This window comes from Talpa occidentalis, unplaced genomic scaffold (assembly GCF_014898055.3).
Source record: "Talpa occidentalis isolate TD23 unplaced genomic scaffold, MPIMG_talOcc4v2.1 talOcc4.11, whole genome shotgun sequence".
In the NCBI taxonomy this organism is placed as follows: Eukaryota; Metazoa; Chordata; class Mammalia; order Eulipotyphla; family Talpidae; genus Talpa; species Talpa occidentalis.
Window position 1 is genome coordinate 78,942,667 of NW_023601104.1, and position 19,550 is coordinate 78,962,216.

The window sequence follows — 19,550 nt, forward strand, 5'->3', positions numbered from 1 at the left end:
ATGGAAAAGAAGAAATTACAACAGACACAGCAGAAATCCAGAAGATAATCAGAGATTACTATGAACATTTATATGCAAACAAGTTCAACAATTTAGATGAGAGGGACAAATTCTTAGGACTATACAGTCATCCAAAGCTGAATAAAGAAGAAATAGAAAACCTAAACAAACTAATTACAAGCAAAAAAATTGAAACCATAATTAAAACCCTCTCCAGAAACAAAAGCCCAGGACCAGATGGTTTCACAGAGCTCTACCAAACGTTCAAAGATGAACTGGCACAAAGGTGCCTATCCTACAAAAACTCTCCAAAAATTGAGAAAGAAGGAATACTACTTAAACACATTTTACAAAGCCAACATTAACACTGATATCAAAACCAAACAAAGACAACATAAAAAAGGAAAACTACAGGCCAATTCCCTAATGAACACAGAAGCAAAAGTCTTCAATAAATTCCTAGCAAACCAAATCATCCAACAATGCATCAAAAAGATAATATACAACAACAATGCATCAAAAAGATAATAATGAACAAGTAGAATTTATTCCAGCGTCACAAGGACAGTTCAACATCCAAAATCAATTAATGTAATTCAATACATCAACAAAAAGAAAGAAAAGCAAAAACTGTATGATCATATCAACAGATGCTGAGAAAATATTTAATAAATCTATTTATGATGAAGATCCTCAAAAATCTTGGGACAGGGCCTCCCCGGTGGCACAGCGGTTGAGCGCTGGGTTGCGAAGCTGCCCGCGGCCTCTGCGGCGCCGGTTCGATCCCCGGCTGCTCCCCGGCCACCAGAGGAGGGTCCCACATGGTGCGCAGACCTCTCCTGCTGCCCGCTGCTCCCCTCAGCAGTGTACTTCGGTCCTTCTGCCTGCTCTGCTCCCCGCTCTGGCTCTGGTGAATCCTCTCACCCTCCCGTGCTTCTGACTGTACCCAGTGCATGTATTAAAAAAAAACAAACAACAAACAAACAAACAGCAAACAAATAAATAAAGCATGCCTCTATTAAAAAAAAAAAAAAATCTTGGGACACAAGGAGTATAACAACATAATAAATGTCGTACACAACAAACCCACAGCTAACGTCATTCTTTTTTTTTTTTTTTTTTATAGAGGCATATTTTATTTATTTATTTTGTTTGTTTGTTTTTTGTTTATACATGCACTGGGTACAGTCAGAAGTGCAGGAGGGTGACAGAATTCACCAGAGCCAGAGTGGGGAGCAGAGCAGGCAGAAGGACTGAAGTACACTGCTGAGGGGAGCAGCGGGTGGCAGGAGAGGTCTGCGCGCCATGTGGGATCCTCCGCCGGTGGCCGGGGAGCAGCCGGGGATCGAACCGGCACCGCAGAGGCCGCGGGCAGCTTCGCAACCCAGCGCTCATCCGCTGCGCCACCGGGGAGGCCCAGCTAACGTCATTCTTAGTGGTAAAAAACTGAAAGCCCTCCCTTTAAGATCTGAAACAAGACAAGGATGTGCACTCTCACCACCGCTTTTCAATATAATACTGGAAGTACTAGCTAGAGCAATTAGGCAAGAGAAAGACATACAGGAATCCAAATAGGGAAAGAAGTAAAACCATCACTCTTGTAGATGATATGATAATATATAGAGAGAACTGTAAAAATTCCACAGAAAACTAATTAAAGCAATAAACCATTTTAGTAAGGTAGCAAGTTACAAAATCAACACACAAAAATTAGTAGCCTTCCTATATGCAAACAATCACTGTGAATAAGAAATTAAGAAATCCATCCCATTTACAGTTGTACCCCCAAAAATTAAATACCTGGGAATAAACCTAACAAAGGAGGTGAAAAACCTATACAAAGAAAATTACAAAACAAGACATGCAAAAAAAGACATTACCTGCTCACAGATGGGAAGAATTAGCATTATCAAAATGGCCATCCTACCACTATCACCTTTGATTCTCACATGGGAGGCATTTATCACCTTGCACAGAATTCTTGAGACCCAGAGAGACAATAAATTTGCTTAAGGCTACAGAACTAGTCAATGCTGATTACATTTCACCACCACACTACTGCTTAACTTTGAGTTTCATTTTTGAAGTTAGTCAAGGCTCTGACACTAGAGGGCAATCCTTAGTAGCTTAACATTCTCCAAGCCTCAGGTTCCTCTTCTGCAACATTTGGAAAACAGTCCCAGTGTTTTGTGAACATGTTAAATTTTTTATGTCAAACAGACAGACATTGACAGTGTAGCTATTATAATGACAAATATAAAATCCCTGAACACTCTATTTATATTGCTTCTAGGGTCACATTCAAAAGGCTGACTTTTAGTATCCTCTAAGGCGGAACATTCTTGTTCCTTATGATACAGCAATTCCACTCTCAGGTATATACCCCACTGAAAGACACATATATCTCTATCAAAAGAGAGCTTCTTGGATGTTCATAATAATCCCAAACTGGGAACCACCAAATGCCCATTGGCAGCCAAATTGACAAATCATTTTATCATCACAAAAAGGAATACTATTTAACAGTGATAATGAACAATCTATAACTACACCCCAAAATATTAATAAGCCTCACAAACACAAGCATTTTGAGGGAAAGCAAAAAGACACTGAAGAGGGCCCCTTGAAGGATTCATTGCCATTAAATGCAGTCAGGAAAACCCAGCCCATTTTGTTCGAATCAGGATAGAGATGCTTTTGGGAAGGGGAACATGCCCAGAGTGGAAATGAGCACTAGTAATGACGCTTCTGGATCCCTGAGCTCGGTTGTACGCGTTGTGAAAATTCACTCTGTTGTGCACTTGAAACTTGTGCACTTTTTCGACGTATATTTTAGTTAATAGTTTTTTAAGTTGCCCTTACCATGAAGAGGCTGGAATTCTTGGAATTCTGCATTAACTCCTTCATCTCTGGTTTACCTCCGGTCCGATTACTCAATAACTTGCACTCCAACGAGTGAGAGTGGTTTGAGGCAAAGAAGCTTCCAGCGGGCAGAGCTCAGGGCCACACCCAGATTTCAGGCCGCCTCTGAGGGCCTCTCTAGAGGACAACCTGGTGTTTTTACTTCAGACAAGTTCAGAGCGCGGGGTCCGCGGGTCTGAAGCGCTCACACGCCTCCTCAGGCTGCTCAGTGCCCGACCTCTCACGACCTGGGACGCGACTGTGGCCTGGCCTGCAGCCTCCAGCTCAGAGTCCGCACAGCGGCAGTGCAAGGCCAGGATGGCGGCGACGGTGACGGTGGAGCCCGCGGGCCGCTGCTGCTGGGACCAGCCGGTGCGCATCGCCGTGAGCGGCCTGGCCCCGGGGCAGCCCGTCACGCTGCGCGCGTCCCTGCGCGACGAGAAGGGCGCGCGCTTCCGGGCCCACGCGCGCTACTGCGCCGACGCCCGCGGCCTGCTGGACCTGGCGCGCGCGCCCGCGCTGGGGGGCAGCTTCGCGGGGCTCGAGCCCATGGGGCTCCTCTGGGCCCTGGAGCCCGAGAAGCCTTTTTGGCGGTTTCTGAAGCGGGACGTGGAGACGCCCTTCGCCGTGGAGCTGGAGGTGCTGGACGGCCACGACCCAGGGACTGAGCGGCTCCTGGGCCGGACGGTGCACGAGCGCTACTTCTTGGCGCCTGGGGTGCGGCGGGAGCCGGTGCGCGCGGGCCGGGTGCGCGGCACGCTCTTCCTGCCGCCAGGTGAGCCGGGGTCTTGGGGCTTCCGAGCTTGCGCTCTGGGCCACCGGTGCTTTCAGAACTGCTTTAAGCGGGGTTTGACTCGGGAGTACGGTCTAGAGAAGCTGACACGGACTGAATCAGCGGCCACATTACTGAACTAGAGGATTTTGGTATGTTCGGTTCTGTGCTATGCGTTTTGTTTGCATTAGCTCGCTTAATCTCTAATATCTCAATGAAGTGAGTACTGTTGCCCTGAAGTTTAAAAACATAGGTATGTTGTCCACTTTACTATTAATAATCACGCTCTGGTCACTACGGGCATCAGCCATACCAGTCAGTATTCCACTAAATGATGGTCAAGAAAGCGTTTGCCATACCACCTTCTCCAGTGCCCTGGCTACTCTGGATTCCTACCCCTTATGTATAGGTCACACTTCACTGTCTTCCTTGCCTTAAGCCATATTGAATACTTTTTTCCTTTCTTCTTAATAGACATCTAAGCCATCAGTGCACAAAAAAAGCCAGGGGTTAATGCAACACTATATAAAGCTTTGTTTCAAGATCCTTGATTCTGTGTCTCTAAAGGAACACATGCACTTCCTCCATTCAAGATGTAGTTATTAATGACTTTATTACTCTTCCTCACAGCTAAAGATTCTTAGAATCCTGCAATTTTCCTAGAATCATATAGAGAGTAAACTAATCAGTTCAGGAGTACCTTGGAGACTTTCTGTCCTCAAGGAACTTGTATCCCTTTTCAGTAGTGACTCAAGGAGCTGTTTTCTTTCTTTTAATCATAGAAACCCATTAAATAACTTAGAAGAATCTCTGAAAGGAAAACAAATTCTTTAGGTTGTATTATATCTTCCTTTATAATATTCCCTTCTCTAGGACCTGGACCTTTCCCAGGGATCATTGACATCTTTGGTGTTGGAGGGGGCCTGATGGAATATAGAGCCAGTCTTCTGGCTGGCCATGGCTTTGCCACCATGGCTTTAGCTTATTATGACTTTGAAGATCTCCCCAAGAATATTGACACCATCCACCTGGACTACTTTGAAGAAGCGCTGTGCTACATGCTTCAACACTCCCAGGTTCTGCTAAAGTCTTTCATGTTATCATTCTTTCTAGAAATATCTCTAGAGAGAGTGTTGCTTGCACTTATGGTGTTGGTGCACTGATGATGCCCTAAATGTTCACAGATTTTGTTTGGAGACATCTTTGGCTTTAGTTGTCTGTCTCCACTTTCTCTGTCAGAGTAATAATGCAGAAATCATCATAAAATCCACGTGAGATTTTATTTACTGGAATTGAGTGATAGTAAAAAATTCCTTTTATTCAACAAGTAGTTTCTAATTAAGTAGGTTTGAATGCTTGTTTTTAATCTATAATTTTCTGATATCAGATTTTGATCTGAACTTGCCCACCCATTTCAAAAACTAAGAACTACTTTATTAGACTGTGAAGTCTTTCTTTGTTTCTGTAAAGTTAATCATTTGTGGATATATTTAGATGGGGTCTGATGAATGATTCACCTCTTGGAAAAGAAAACTTATTTCCACAAAGATACCCAAGCACACTGAAACTTTGATCATGCCCACCTGATGAAGCCCTAAACCTGGCCAGTCTTCATGACTCAGCGTTCTGTAGTGTATGAGGCCCTAGTTTATAACCAGTTCCCAAGTTTGCCAGTGTCCAGCTAGATATTCTTTAAGTGGGAAGAAGCTCCTCTGTCAACTGAGGTTGAGTCTCTTGTGGCCAATTCACAAATTAGAGATAGCAACATCTCTAGTTGCATTTAGAAAAGCATTTTTCTGTGGGTAGATTCTTGACTCTTCTCTCCTTTTTTTCCAGGTAAAGGGCCCAGACATTGGGCTTCTGGGCATTTCTTTGGGAGCTGATATTTGTCTCTCCATGGCCTCATTTATGAAGAATATCTCGGCGATAGTTTCCATCAATGGATCTGGATTCTCTGCAAGCAGACCCATACACTACAAGCAGACTAGCATCCCACCATTGGGCCATGATGTGAGGAGAGTCAAGATAGCTTTCTCAGGTCTCCTGGACATTTTGGATATGCGGAATGATATTGTTGGAGGATGTGAGAACCCCTGCATGATTCCAATGGAGAAGGCCCAGGGGCCCATCCTCTTTATTGCTGGTCAGGATGATCATAACTGGAGGAGTGAGTTATATACCCAAAAAGCTTCTGAACGGTTACAGGCCCATGGAAAGGAAAAACCCCAGATCATTTCTTACCCTGGGGCTGGGCATTATATTGAGCCTCCTTATTTCCCCTTCTGCCCAGCTTCTGTGCACAAACTACTGGACCAACGTGTGATCTGGGGTGGGGAGCCCAGGGCTCATTCTAAGGCCCAGATAGATGCTTGGGAGCAAATTCTAACCTTCTTCGGCAAACACCTTGGAGGTACTCAGAAACGAGCTTGCTCCAAATTGTAATGCTTTGGTCTTATTGACACAGGCGATTTAAGGTGTTAATAATGTCAATCAACTATTCTCTGGATAACATTAAATTCATGTCATTCATATTAGTGATATATTTTATTATTTTTTTTTTTATAGAGGCATGTTTTATTTATTTGGTTGGTTGTTTGTTTTGTTTATAAAAGCACTGGGTACAGTCAGAGGCGCGGGAGGGTGAGAGAATTCACCAGAGCCAGAGCGGGGAGCAGAGCAGGCAGAAGGACCGAAGTACACTGCTGAGGGGAGCAGCGGGCGGCAGGAGAGGTCTGCGCGCCATGTGGGACCCTCCTCCGGTGGCCGGGGAGCAGCTGGGGATCGAACCGGCGCCGCAGAGGCCGCGGGCAGCTTCGCAACCCAGCGCTCAACCGCTGCACCACCGGGGAGGCCCATTAGTGATATATTTTAGATAACTCTTTTGAATAAGTTATTTTCATTAATTTTACTCACAACACATACCTATTGTAAAAGATCAATTAGAGGTATACAACACCAAAAAGTAAAAAGCACCTCTAATGTTAAAATTTGTGTTTTCATCTTGATTTTTTTTACTTAACACTTTGAGATATAGAGAAATTCAAAGTTGAACAAATACTGGGTTACTTTTTCCATCACCAGGAGAAAATGAGCATTTAGTGTTTACACCTGGCTCAACTAGCAGTGACAGAATTTTCATTGACCAAAAATGTACAGAGAGGTGTTGATATAAGGAAAGCCAACTGACCTTTTCCTCATGTATATCAGAGAAGAATCCTTTTCTTGGAAGAGTAGGAGTAAAGAAGTTAAATCTAAACTGTGCTCTGAGGGTGACTATGCCCTGTTTTCCTTCTTGCTTCCTGGCTTAAGAATAGACTTTGGAAAATCAAGGCATGTCAATTTTAGATTTCAACATTCACATTTCAACATCAGGCCTACACAACATTGTGTAAGTGTATTTGAAGAGATAATGACTGAGAATTTTCCAAAACTGACAAAGATATGAAGCTGCACATTCAAGAAGCACTATGTTTTAGACAGCTTGGGCTGATAATAACAAAATACTACGCTTGGGTGGCTCAAGCATCAGATAGTTCTCACAGCTCTAGAGGCTGGGAAGCTCATGATCAAGGTTCCCAGTGAGGTCCTCTTCCTGGCTTAGAGAGAGCTATCTCCTTCCTATGTTTTCAGATAGTGTAAAAAGGGAACTCTGGCTTCTCTTCCATTTTTTCATAAGGACTCTAATCCATCATAAGGACTGCATTCTTGTGACCTCATCTAAACCTAATTACCTCCAAATTCTGTCACACTGGAGATTAGGATTTCACTGTATAAATCGGGGGAAAGGGGCTGGGAGAAGGACACAAGCATTCAGTCTACATTTATACAGATATTTATATAAAACACAAATATAAATGTCAAGCTAGAGAAATAAAAAAAAAAATACAGAAAAATTACTTGTGGTAGTTTCATAACATAGCCATGAATTCTTTGACATTTAGCCTACCAAGAGATGGGAGTCCTATGTCCCACCCTGTCTACTCTTCCCTTCCCCTCCAGCCCCCACCCTTCACCAAATTTCCATACTACTTCAATTGGTAGAGCAGAATTGATGCTGTGACTTCAGAGGCTAGGGCAGAAAAGAAGATGAAGATTCCTCCTTGTTTGCTGGGACCACTTGTCTAGAGCCTTTGCCTCTCTGAGGAAGCCCAAAACTTATGGAGAGGGGCCCTCCCTGGTGGTCTAGGGGTTAAGTCTCAGCGCTATCACCACTACTGGTCCTGAGTCCTGAGTTCAATCCCTAGCCAGGGAGCTGACCCACATATGGTGCAGCAGACCTTTCCTGTCTGGCCGCTGCTCCCCTCAGCAGTGTATTTCAGTGGATCCGCCTCTTCTGCTTCCCACTCTGTCTCTGGTGAATCCTCTCACCCCTGCACCTCTAGCCTACAGTCCAATTCTTCTATGCATAAATATATAAATAAATCTTAAAAAAAAAAAAAACACAGAGAGACCAAATGTGACAGTTCCAACTGAGCTCAACCTTTGAGTTATCAAAGGTTGTACCAGACAAAACACCTCCAGATGATTCTAGCCCCCAGCTATTTAAATCTTCCCAGCAAAGACTTCAGATACCCTGAGGCAGAGAAGAGTTGTCCCTGTCAAGCCTTGTCTAAATTGTGAATATGTGAGGAAAATAAATTGATTTATGTGACTGATTTACACTGTTTCAGTTACCTATTACTGAGTAACCAATCACCCCAAAACATAGTGGCTTAAAGCAATAACCATTTCTTGTTCTCAAGGGTCTATAAATTGGGCAGGACTCAGAAATGGATTACCGTGGTTCTAAGTATCTTTGGCCGGAGCAATTTCATTGAGGGTTGGGGATCTACTTTTGAAAGGATCACTTACACTTATCACTTACCAGGAGGTTGGTATTTGCTGTCAGTTGGGAACTCAGAGAGGGCTACGGGTTAGGGGGGCTCTCAACTTCTCTCCACATGGGCCTTTTCACTGGCTAATTCTCTGGATCCCAACAGTGAGCATCCCAAGAGAATGAGGCAGACTTGCATGGCATTCTTTTGACCTAGTCTTGGAAGCTGCAGAGCATCTCTCTTGCCAAATTCTTTTGGTCACTGCAGTCCCAAAGGCCCACCCAAGTTCAAGAACACACCTATTGAGGGTGGCAATATCCTGCAAGCACATGTAGAATGGAAAATATTGTAGCCATCTTTGGAAAATACAATCTACATTCTGACCTTAATGATTAACATTCCTTCCACATGTCAAATATTCCCATTGATCTTTTAAGTTCACCCAAAAGTCTCATTGTTCAGACCCAAGTTCCAAGATTGCATCAGCACATCAGGTCCAGGTGCAGATGAGGCACCTCAGGATGTAGAGGGGCAAATTTGTTTAGTCCTTAAGTCACCTTAAAGTCATCCACTAAACAATAGAGATAAAGGAGGAAGGCTACTATGGGCTAAGAGACACAATATTGAAAAGAGCCAATGATTCAAAGGGAATCCAGCTTTCATTATAATATACAACTGAACTTTTGAAAAATCTGTTATATTGTTTACTGGAGTCATAGGATAAGGGCAGAGGATTTTCGCATTGACCGGATTGAATTAGGGAAGAGAGAGTCTCACAGTGAGGACTTTCCTCTGAATGTGACATTCCAAGAGTTAGATGCTCCACTTCTGTATTTCGTGAGATTATGAAGATGACTGTGACCCTAATTATGGGATGCTGGAAAACAACTGCAGTCACAGAAGGAATCAGGAATGATCAAAAAGGTGCCATCCATCTCAAATGATGCACTTTTCACTAAAATGCAAAGAAGTTGGCACTTGGGTTTTCCCAAAGATTTACATCCTACTATTCCAAATTGTCAGAGGCCGAGCTAATGTAGGGCATGAATGGTGATGATGGTGGTGGTGGTGAATAGTCAGAATATCAGCAAATAAGAATGTTTTTTTGTGAGCCAGCATACATTCTATTCATTCAACAGTTGCTTAACCAAACAATCTGGTCATCGTTCACTGATTTAATAAATCATGTTTAAAGAGATGCATTGTTATTGATTTAATAAAATTACAAAATAATAGATGCAGCACCTAAAAGTTAATTTCTCAAACACCCAATAACAGCTGTAGCTAAGGACAAAACTCGTGGCAAGCAGTCAACTTGTTAACTTCTGCAGTTCAAAGTTCAGGGAATTGAGTCAAGAGAGAACTCAGACAGCAAGTAGCTGTTTTGAAAACAATGCCTTCCATTTAACCTAATCTCTGAATGTAGGGAGTCTTCCCCTTAAAGTCTAGGGATGAGACACCCTCAAAGGAAGAGATATGTGGCCCTAATATCCTTTCTCTAAAGACCCATTACAGAGCAGATTCCTTTGGAGAAACTATATACCTGAGTTGAGATGACTTGAACAAGAGAAATATTTAAGAATTTCAGAGGATTCACATTACAGGATCAGAGATAATTCCTAGAAATGTCAGTCAAATTGGAAAGACTAAGTGTTGGAGGAATGGAAAAATCTGAGATGGATAGGTTTTATTATCCTACAAGTTGGACACAGAGGACCAAAGTGATCCTCTATGGTGGTTTCATCACTATCTGAATTTTTTTTTTAAATAATTTGAAGCTTATAAAAATGTTGCAAAATAACACAGGATTTCTTATATCCTCCATCCACTTCCCCTAAGGCTAACTAATACCTTACATAACAATCATACAAAGATCAAAATCAAGAAACTAATGTTGATACAATTATTAACCTTGAGAGTATTATTGAAATTGAGTTATTGGGCCTCCCCTGGTGGCACAGGCGGTTGAGCGCCAGGCTGTGAGGCTGTCTGCAGCCTCTGCAGTGCAGGTTTCATCCCTGCATAAAGTCCCTCTCCTCTCACTTTAATCCCCCAGGCTCCTATACCCATCCTTAGCTCAGGATAAATATTTATCCCATTTACTCTAGAATTTACAGCCATGTAAATTCTCCATAATACATAATTAAATTTAGTCTTTTTCTCCTACGAATCTTTCTGATGCTAATTTGTTTGCTGAGCAGTCCAGTAAGAACCCAAAGAGGTTGGGAATTTTCCTCTGCACCTTGGCAGCTGCTTTTCCCTGATGTGCCTGGAGACATTTCTCTGCTTACTCATAGCAGCCCAGGTATCAAGGAGGGGAGTAGAGACCACCTTTCTCCCCACCTTTCTGAAATCTAAGTAGAGATTACAAGTGTCCAGCTGGTGACTGAAGCAGCTCAGGTGGAATCTCCGTAAACTGAACGTTCTAGATTGAGGATAGACTACACTTTAAACACAGGTATTGAAAATACGCTATAGCAGTTATTTCAGAAGGTGGAATGAGGAAAGCTCACTGAATTCTGAGAACTGGGGCTTAATCAGGTATCTCTGAGTTCAGCTGACAAATATGTATTGAGCTTCCATTTGCTGGGCATCTTCCATGTGTCCCATCCGCCCTATATATCAAGAAACTAATGTTGATACAATTATTAACCTTGATAGCTTTCCCAATCCTGTGACTAGCAGTCTTTGTGCTGAGTTGCACACGGGATTGCCGGCTTACTAATTAACTCTTCTTAAAGTCATCCTTCCATTCAGGCGCTTGTGGATTGATTTGCACTCAGGAGAACTCCGGTTTAAAGAGCGCTTCCAGCTCCAAGTAGTCGGGGAGGGCAACAGTTCTGACTGGCACTGCGTCCTAAGGAGCTGGAGAGCTGCTGGGCCGGGCTTGACCTTGACCTGCCCTGCTGCCTCTCTTCTGCCCGCACTGGGATGGCGACGGTGACGGTGGAGCCCGCGGGCCGCTGCTGCTGGGACCAGCCGGTGCGCATCGCCGTGAGCGGCCTGGCCCCGGGGCAGCCCGTCACGCTGCGCGCGTCCCTGCGCGACGAGAAGGGCGCGCGCTTCCGGGCCCACGCGCGCTACTGCGCCGACGCCCGCGGCCTGCTGGACCTGGCGCGCGCGCCCGCGCTGGGGGGCAGCTTCGCGGGGCTCGAGCCCATGGGGCTCCTCTGGGCCCTGGAGCCCGAGAAGCCTTTGCAGCGGCTGCTGAAGCGGGACGTGGAGACGCCCTTCGCCGTGGAGCTGGAGGTGCTGGACGGCCACGACCCGTGGACTGAGCGGCTCCTGGGCCGGACGGTGCACGAGCGCCACTTCCTGGGGCCCGGGGTGCGGCGGGAGCGGGTGCGCGCGGGCCGGGTGCGCGCCGCTCTCTTCCTGCCGCCAGGTGAGCAACCCTGTCCCAGACTGTTGTGGGGAACCCCATAGAGCCCTGAGACCCCGGTGGCCCCTGGTCTTGCCCGGGAACCACAGGAGTTTAGAACTACCTACCCTCCCTCTTCCTGCCCCTAATCCTCTACTGCTCCCACCCCCCAACCCTAACACACACCCGCACCGTGTAAACTCTAATATCAATCATGGATTATCCGTGGAAGTTTTCCTTTTTTCAGTTGCCCAGGGCTCCCTGGAGGCACTGTCACTCCCCTGGTTGTAAGCTGGAAAGTGCACTCGGTATATACTTAATGCAGATTGACTTTGTGCTAGTCACGGGGCTGTGTGTAAAACTCTGATATTAGGCCATGACTTCTGCCATGTGCAGGTGTGGTTTTTGCCTCCTTTCGCATTAAACTTCCGAGGAGACTTTAACCACAGAGAGAAGCCTTGATCTATGATCATTAAAAAAAAAAAAAAAAAAAAATCCCTGATGCCTCCTCCCCTCAGCCCCAACCCTAAACAGTTTGTTAGTGCTTCTCAACTTGGGGAGAATTTTGCCTCCAGTCCAAGAGACATTTGGCAATATCTGGAGACATTTTGGTTATCACAGCTGAGGGGGGTTTGCTATTGACATCAAGTAGATAGAGCCAGAGATGCTGCTAAACATCCGCAGTGCACAGGACAACTCCTCACACCAAAGAAATACCTTGCTCAAAATGTCTGCAGCGTTTAGGTAGGGAAACCCTAGTCTAGGTATTGATGAAAACAAGGTGCTTTCTAGGTAAAAACAGCCTGGAAATAAGTCCCGGACCCTCTCCCTCCAACTAAACCTGACTAAAACCCCCTACTATAAGGAAATGTTGGTGTTGCCACAGCTCACAGAATCCCTAAACTGAATTCTATGATTATTCTCTAAAATAACAGGCCTTGCTTTATTCTTAGAACTCTCTAGCAATTCACCATGTTAACTGGTGACTACACACTCAACTGTAAATTCCTGGGACTGGAGTTGGGTGTTGTGCATCTCTATAACTTTATATTCCTAGAGTCTTGCACAGAATTTTAGCAGGAGTGCGATACATCACACTCCGTGGTGTAAGAATCTAAAGAATTTCATTTAAAAAAGCAACACAAAACTTTCACCACCCAGTCATGGGAGCCAATATTCCAGTAAAATCAGTCTCAACTATTTCATCATCCACCACTAGTCCATTTAAAAGTTATTGTTTTCTGTCTCAAACAAAGCCTTTTGTAAGTAATGTTGAAGGGTTCTGTCATATAACAAATATGTACTGAAGGACTGTGCTGAACAGTAGAATACGATAACTAGGAAAGTCGTGCATAAGCCTCCCTATACTTACAGCCTAATGGAGGGTACAGGCAATATTTGCACCTTTAATGAGTGTGGTAACTGCTCTGAGGGGGATGTACAGGCCCTGGGTACTGGTGAGAACCCAGTGAGTTAGTTATAAGACACTAACTAGGCATTGGGGAGATCCTGGAGGACTTTGAGGAAGGGAGATCTCAACTTAGATTTGAAGACTAACCAGTCAACAAGGTCCCAAAAAAGTGGAGCAGGGAGGAGAGTGTGTACAGTTGTGCCCCATATCCAAGGGAGTTGGTTAAGGATCAACATGGATAACAAAATTTGAGAATGCTCAGGTTCCTATGTGACGTGTCCATGCATTTAACCCAAACACATCCTCATGTATACTTTAAATCATCTCTAATTACTTATAATACCTATTATAATTGCTATATAAATAGTTGCTACACTGTATTGATTAGGGAAGAAGAAGAAGAAGGAAAACTGTAGTCAGTACAGACACAACCATCATAGACCAACTGTATAGTATGAATTTTCAATCCATGATTGATTGAATTCTTGGCAGCAGACCCCTCAGTTACAAAGGACAAAGTGTATCCATTTTTCAGGAACCAAAGGGAATATGGCACATTTAGGCTGGTGCAAAGGGCATAGGGATGGGAAGTATATTCTAATAATCCCTATAGAGGCAGAGTATTTTCAGCTCTCAAAGCATTCTCAGGTTTCTTTTTTGGAGGAAAACAAGAAAGAAAAATTGGTGGAAATTTTACATCCCATGTTGTTTCTTTCTTTTTTTTAAAAAAAAAAAAGATTTATTTATTTATATAAGAACCGGGGAACAGACCAGATGCGCAGGAGGGTGAGAGGATTCACCAGAGACAGAGCAGGATATAGAAAAGGCAGACTGATGAAATACACTGCTGAGGGGAGCAGCAGGCGAGACAGGAGAGGTCTGCTTTGCCATGTGGGATTCTCGCCGGCCGGCCGGGTTCGAACCCATGTTGCAGAGGCTGCAGACAGCTTCACATTGCGGCGCTCAACTGCCTGCACCACCAGGGAGGGCCCCCATGTTATTTCTAACTTGTTTTATTTATATATGGACATTTTTTGTGAAAAATTCTGGGAAAAATAAGGCATATTGTTCCTTCTCCTTCTCCCCAAAGTTTATTTTAAAAAAAGTTACAAGTCCTTCTTCTACCCAGTCCCACCCCTAACCATCCAAAACATCTCTTCGCTCACTGCCAAAATCTAGAATCTAAGAATGCCTTTTGAGAGGCTAAAGCTCATGGCTTGTGGTGTTTTGCAGGCACAGGATCCTTTCCTGGGATCATCGACCTGTTTGGAAGTGGTGGAGGCCTTTGTGAATACAGGGCCAGCCTCCTGGCCAGACATGGTTTTGTTGTGCTTGCTCTGGCTTATTTCAAATTTGAAGACCTCCCTACAAATTTGTGTTACATGAACCTTGAGTACTTTGAAGAAGCCGTGGACTTCATGCTACAGCACCCAAAGGTAGGTTCTGGTTCTCACCTGAATAAAGAGGAGAGGGGGTAGAATGAAGACAGGGCCTAATCCCAAAGTCCTTCAGCACACCAGGGTCTGGAAAGATGCCCTGAGATACAAATACTCCTTTATTTATTTATTTTTAAAAGATTTATTTATTTATGCACACAAGAACTGGTGTACAGGCCAGAGGTGTGGGGGGTGAGAGGGTTCACCAGAGCAGAGTGGGGAGTAGAACAGGCGGATTGACTGAAATACACTGCTGAGGGGAGCAGCGGTAGAGACAGAAGAGGTCTGCTGTGCCATGTTGGTCACCTCCTTGGCCGGGGATTGAACTCCTGCTGCAGTGGCTGCAGATAGCTTCATAGGTTGCATCTTAACCCTTTGTGCCACCAGGGAGGCTCCCAAATATTCTTTAAAGGTTACTAAGATTATTACTTCCATTGCTACCTATCTCTAACACTTAAAGACTTGACTGTTTAGTGTTCTTTAATTCCTGACCATAATTCAATTTTTTGCTGGGCTAAAGGTTAGTAACCTTGATTTCTAATCCTGCATGTATCACCAAGTGACCTTTTAATCCTAAGTAACAGAATTGCTCTCTGGAGTTCAGTTTTTCTCTCTTATAAGATTACTGTAAATGAGTAGAGGGAAAATTTTGATTTTTTTTTTAAAGATTTACTTTATTTATTTATGCATACAAGAACTGGGGTGTAGGTCAGAGACATGGAGGGTGAGAGGATTCACCAGAGAGAGATTAGGGAGCAGAACAGGCAGATCTACTGAAATACACCACTGAAGAGTGCAGCGGGCAAGACAGAGAGATCCAGTGCTCCATGTGGGTCAGCTCCCTGTCCAGGGATCGAACTTTTGCTACAGGGGCTGGTGATAACTTGGTAGAGCTGAGACTTTACCCCCTGTGCCACCAGGGAGCCCCCCAAAAGTTTGATTTTAAAAAGACTTTTTTTTTTTTTTTTTTAGATAACTGGTGACATTTGAATGGTGACAGTATATTTGATGATATTAAGGAATCATTAATTTTGTTAGGTGTGACAATGGTATTATGCTTTTCTAAGGAAAGTTCCTATTTGAGACTAGACAAAATTAATTAAAACATTTTGGTATGATTACAAATGGAATACAGATACTTTGCTACTATTTAGACTTAAAGAGACCCAAATATTCTAATGGTAAATAATAAGATATTTAGCAGGTCTGTAAAATGGTCTATTAGAATTCAGGGAATGGTCACTTAGCAGAGCTGCTAAAATCTAGATGATATTCAACTGTGATGATTTGTTATCTATGGGAGATGAGGCTCTGGGAAAAAGAAGAGATCAATATGTTTTATCAGTTCTGCCATTAATCTTAGGAAAAAGAGGCTTCTGCCTTGGATCACTGGCTTTAGATGGCCAAATTCTAACCTTCCTTGGAGGCATCCCTCTCCACAGAATAAGCAGCCTTAGGGACTATAAGAGTGTGTCCACCTGGTACCATGATGCCTTGCCCCCATGCCCTTGGTGTCTGGAATCCCATAATTCTCTGCTGAAGAATACTGACCCTGCTTCCAGGTCCTGTGCCTCTCTGTTGGTCCATCAGTGTGAATACACTCAGGCTTTAAATGTGTAATGAGGTGTGTCTATATGTGTGTGAGAGGCCCCTCAATGTGCTTGATTGAGCCAGGGATGGGAGGAGAAGGACATTGGGTTAGGGACCGGGCACTAGACAGGGGCTGAAACATTATCATACACAAGCTTCCATGCCACATTATCATACACAACTCTAAGGTGTTCTCAAATTTAAAATTTTGAGCCCGACCCTATAAATTGTTACTGAGGTATGTTTATCAAAGTAGCATAAAAGAATACATTTTATTTTACATTTTATTCATTTCATTTATAACTTAAATATTTAGTATAGGGTATATGGGCTTTTGTGTGTTCTCTTGTCCCAGTCTCTGTAAATTTTTTTTCAAAGATTGATTTATTTATGCATAACCTGGGGTTAAGGCCAGAGTTGCAGGGAATGAGAGGATTCACCAGAGACAGAGTGGGGAGCAAAATAGGCAGATCTACTGACATACACTGTTGAGGGGAGCGGTGGGCCAGGCGGGAGAGGTCTGCTGTGCCACATGTGGGTCTGCTCCCTGGCCAGGATCGAGCTCAGGCCACAGCAGCAATGATAGCTTGATAGCGCTGAGACTTAACCCCTATGCCACCAGGGATGTCCCCTATAAATGTTATAGAAGTTCTTTGTACTAGGAAATCCATTGATTCACTTATTGAACTATGTATTGTTGTATAAAGAAAGCAAATAACATTTGAGAAAGCTTCCTAAAGAATGTAAAAATCACAGTTGACAGTTCCATGTATGAATTCTAGTCTTATTCTCTCTCTTTCTCTCCACTAGGTGAAAGGCCCCAGCATTGGGCTTCTTGGTTTCTCCAAAGGAGGTGATCTGTGTCTCTCAATGGCCTCTTTCTTGAAAGGCATCTCAGCTACCATACTTATCAATGCCTGTGTGGCCAACACAATAGTGCCGCTGCAATACAAGGATGTGATTATTCCTAGTCTTGGCTATGACTCAGAGAAACTTAAAATCACTGAGTCAGGCCATTTAAGTTTTATAGATACTTGGGACAATCCCCTGGAGGAACCCAACACCCAAAGTATTATTCCATTGGAAAAGGCCCAGGGGCCCTTCCTGTTTATCGTAAGCATGGATGATCATAACTGGAAGAGTGAATTCTATGCTCAGATAGCCTCTGAACGGTTACAAGCACATGGGAAAAACAGACCCCAGATAATCCGCTACTCAGGAACTGGTCATTGTATTGACCCACCTTATTTTCCTCCTTCTACAGCCTCTGTGCATGCAGTGTTGAACCAAGCAGTGTTCTACGGGGGTGAGCCAATGGCTCACACAAGGGCACAGGTAGATGCCTGGCAGGAAATTCAAACTTTCTTCCATGAACATCTCAATGATAAAAAGTCTGTTAAGCCTAGCAAACTATAACATTGTACTTACAGGCCAGATATATTAATAAAATTCAGATTCATATCCATATTGATTTTCCAGAGCACTTTAAAAAAGTTTTTTTTAACAAAGCAAATCTTGGCTTCTTTCTCAGATCTTACTGGGTTCTCAGCCTTTTTAACACTCCCCTCTTCACCATTGGGTGCATTCTTTTCTCCCCTGAACTTTACCCAATCTGTAGTGTTAACCCTGGTCTCTAGGACCAGTCCTTTTTTTTTTTTAAAGATTTTTTTTTTTTATGTATGCATACAAGAACTGGGGTTCAGGCCAGAGGTGTGGTGGTTGAGCGGATTCACCAGAGACAGAGTGGGGAGCAGAACGGGCAAATTGACTGAAGTACACTGCTGAGGCAGCAGTGGGCAAGACAGGAAAGGTCTTCTGAGCCATGTGGGTTGCTCCCAGGCAGGCCAGAGATCAACCTTGTGCTGCAGAGGCTGGGGATAGCTTCACAGTGCTGTGCTTAACCCCTTGCACCACCAGGGAGGCACTGTAGGGTCAGTCTTAAAGAGAAGAGATATGGAAAATAAGGAAAGAAGAAATATGGGGAATAAGGAAAAAAATGTTTGCCTCACTCTCAATTGCTGGCCTTTCTTCAGCCTTGTGTTCTTATTCTGAGAGACTGAACTAAATTGCTGAGTCCCATTTCTCCTTTGCACCCTAACCGGCCATGTCTGAGCCTTGAAAACTTGCCCACTCAGATTCCTTAAGAAATAGACTCTTTCTTCCTGCTGGCACACATTCAGCAAGACTTGTCTCTGAACCCCACTCTGAAGACTGGGGGCATGGTACTTGTCAATATACTTCCTCTATGTTTACTGTCTATTCCGAATTCCCACTATCTGTATAGCACTTGCCTGTCTAGAGGAATGCCTTAATTCCAACAGATTTGGGGACTCTACATTTTGGGTTCCATTAATCTGTAGATGTTACATCATATCTGCCAAATCAGACTTCCTCCTGGCACCATCTGTTCCAGTTGCCTTCCTACCTGGAGGAACTGTGACTGGTCCCTGACCCCACGGCATTGTACTAGGCACTATCTAGAATTCTAGAAGACCAGAGCACAGGGTCTTCCCTAAGTATCAGAAGGTTTTTCTGAGAGCTCAGGCATATCACTTGATATTTGATCTACACTAATGAAGAGATGGGTTTCTTCATTGGTAACTTAATTGAACTGATGGTTAAAAATATGTTGATCACAGTTATTCACAGCATAGTATGATTTTCTATGATCTACTTTAACTCACTCCTAGGTGGTCCTACTATTTTAGAGATGCCTTTGGGATGGGAGATCACAGGAAGAAATTACAAGGAAAGTGCTGGGTGAGTGAGAAAAATGAGAGTGAAAAGGTAGCACCAGACTAAGCATGAGGATGATGACTCCACAACTCCAATACTAAAAGCACTAGGCTGTAACAGCTCGATACCTCCATTTCTCCCTGACTGATAAAGTAACCTATTAGTGCTCTGCACTGACTAAAAATATTTGGTCAGAGTTGACTATTTGTGGCCGTCTGTCTCTAAGATTTTGTTTTAAGAATGATTTCAGGGCCTCCCTGGTGGGGAGGTACCCACAGCCACCACAGCACCAGTTTGATCCCCGGCCAGGGAGCAACCCACATGGCACAGCAGACCTCCCCTGACTTGCCCGCTGCTCCCCTCAGCAGTGTATTTCAGTCAGTCCACCTGTTCTGTTCCCCACTCTGCCTCTGGTGAATCCTCTCACCTCCCACACCTCTGGCCTATACTCTAGTTCTTGTATGCATAAATAAATAAATCTTTTTAAAAAAAAGAATGATTTCAGATTGTTACAAAGCTATCTAAAATA

At 43.8% G+C, this 19,550-nt stretch overlaps 3 protein-coding genes across 4 annotated transcripts in view; 2 read left to right on the top strand and 1 right to left on the bottom strand.

Moving 5' to 3' along the window:
* Window positions 1-3,189, bottom strand: part of HEATR4 (HEAT repeat containing 4) — a 61,401-nt gene extending 58,212 nt beyond the window's left edge. For both annotated transcript variants that reach the window (XM_054691527.1, XM_037503679.2), the window contains exon 1: window positions 2,863-3,189. The gene's annotated coding sequence lies outside the window, so the exon portion shown is untranslated. The remainder of the gene's footprint in view (window positions 1-2,862) is intronic.
* Window positions 2,977-6,220, top strand: ACOT4 (acyl-CoA thioesterase 4). Its single transcript, XM_037503685.2, has 3 exons — window positions 2,977-3,676; window positions 4,547-4,749; window positions 5,510-6,220. Exons 1-3 carry the CDS (start codon window positions 3,220-3,222, stop codon window positions 6,113-6,115), a joined length of 1,266 nt encoding a protein of 421 aa, XP_037359582.1. The 5' UTR covers window positions 2,977-3,219; the 3' UTR covers window positions 6,116-6,220.
* Window positions 6,221-11,363: 5,143 nt separating this feature from the next.
* Window positions 11,364-17,763, top strand: LOC119238306 (acyl-coenzyme A thioesterase 6). Its single transcript, XM_037501986.2, has 3 exons — window positions 11,364-11,872; window positions 14,493-14,695; window positions 17,096-17,763. Exons 1-3 carry the CDS (start codon window positions 11,419-11,421, stop codon window positions 17,699-17,701), a joined length of 1,263 nt encoding a protein of 420 aa, XP_037357883.1. The 5' UTR covers window positions 11,364-11,418; the 3' UTR covers window positions 17,702-17,763.
* The last annotated feature ends 1,787 nt before the right edge of the window (window positions 17,764-19,550 follow it).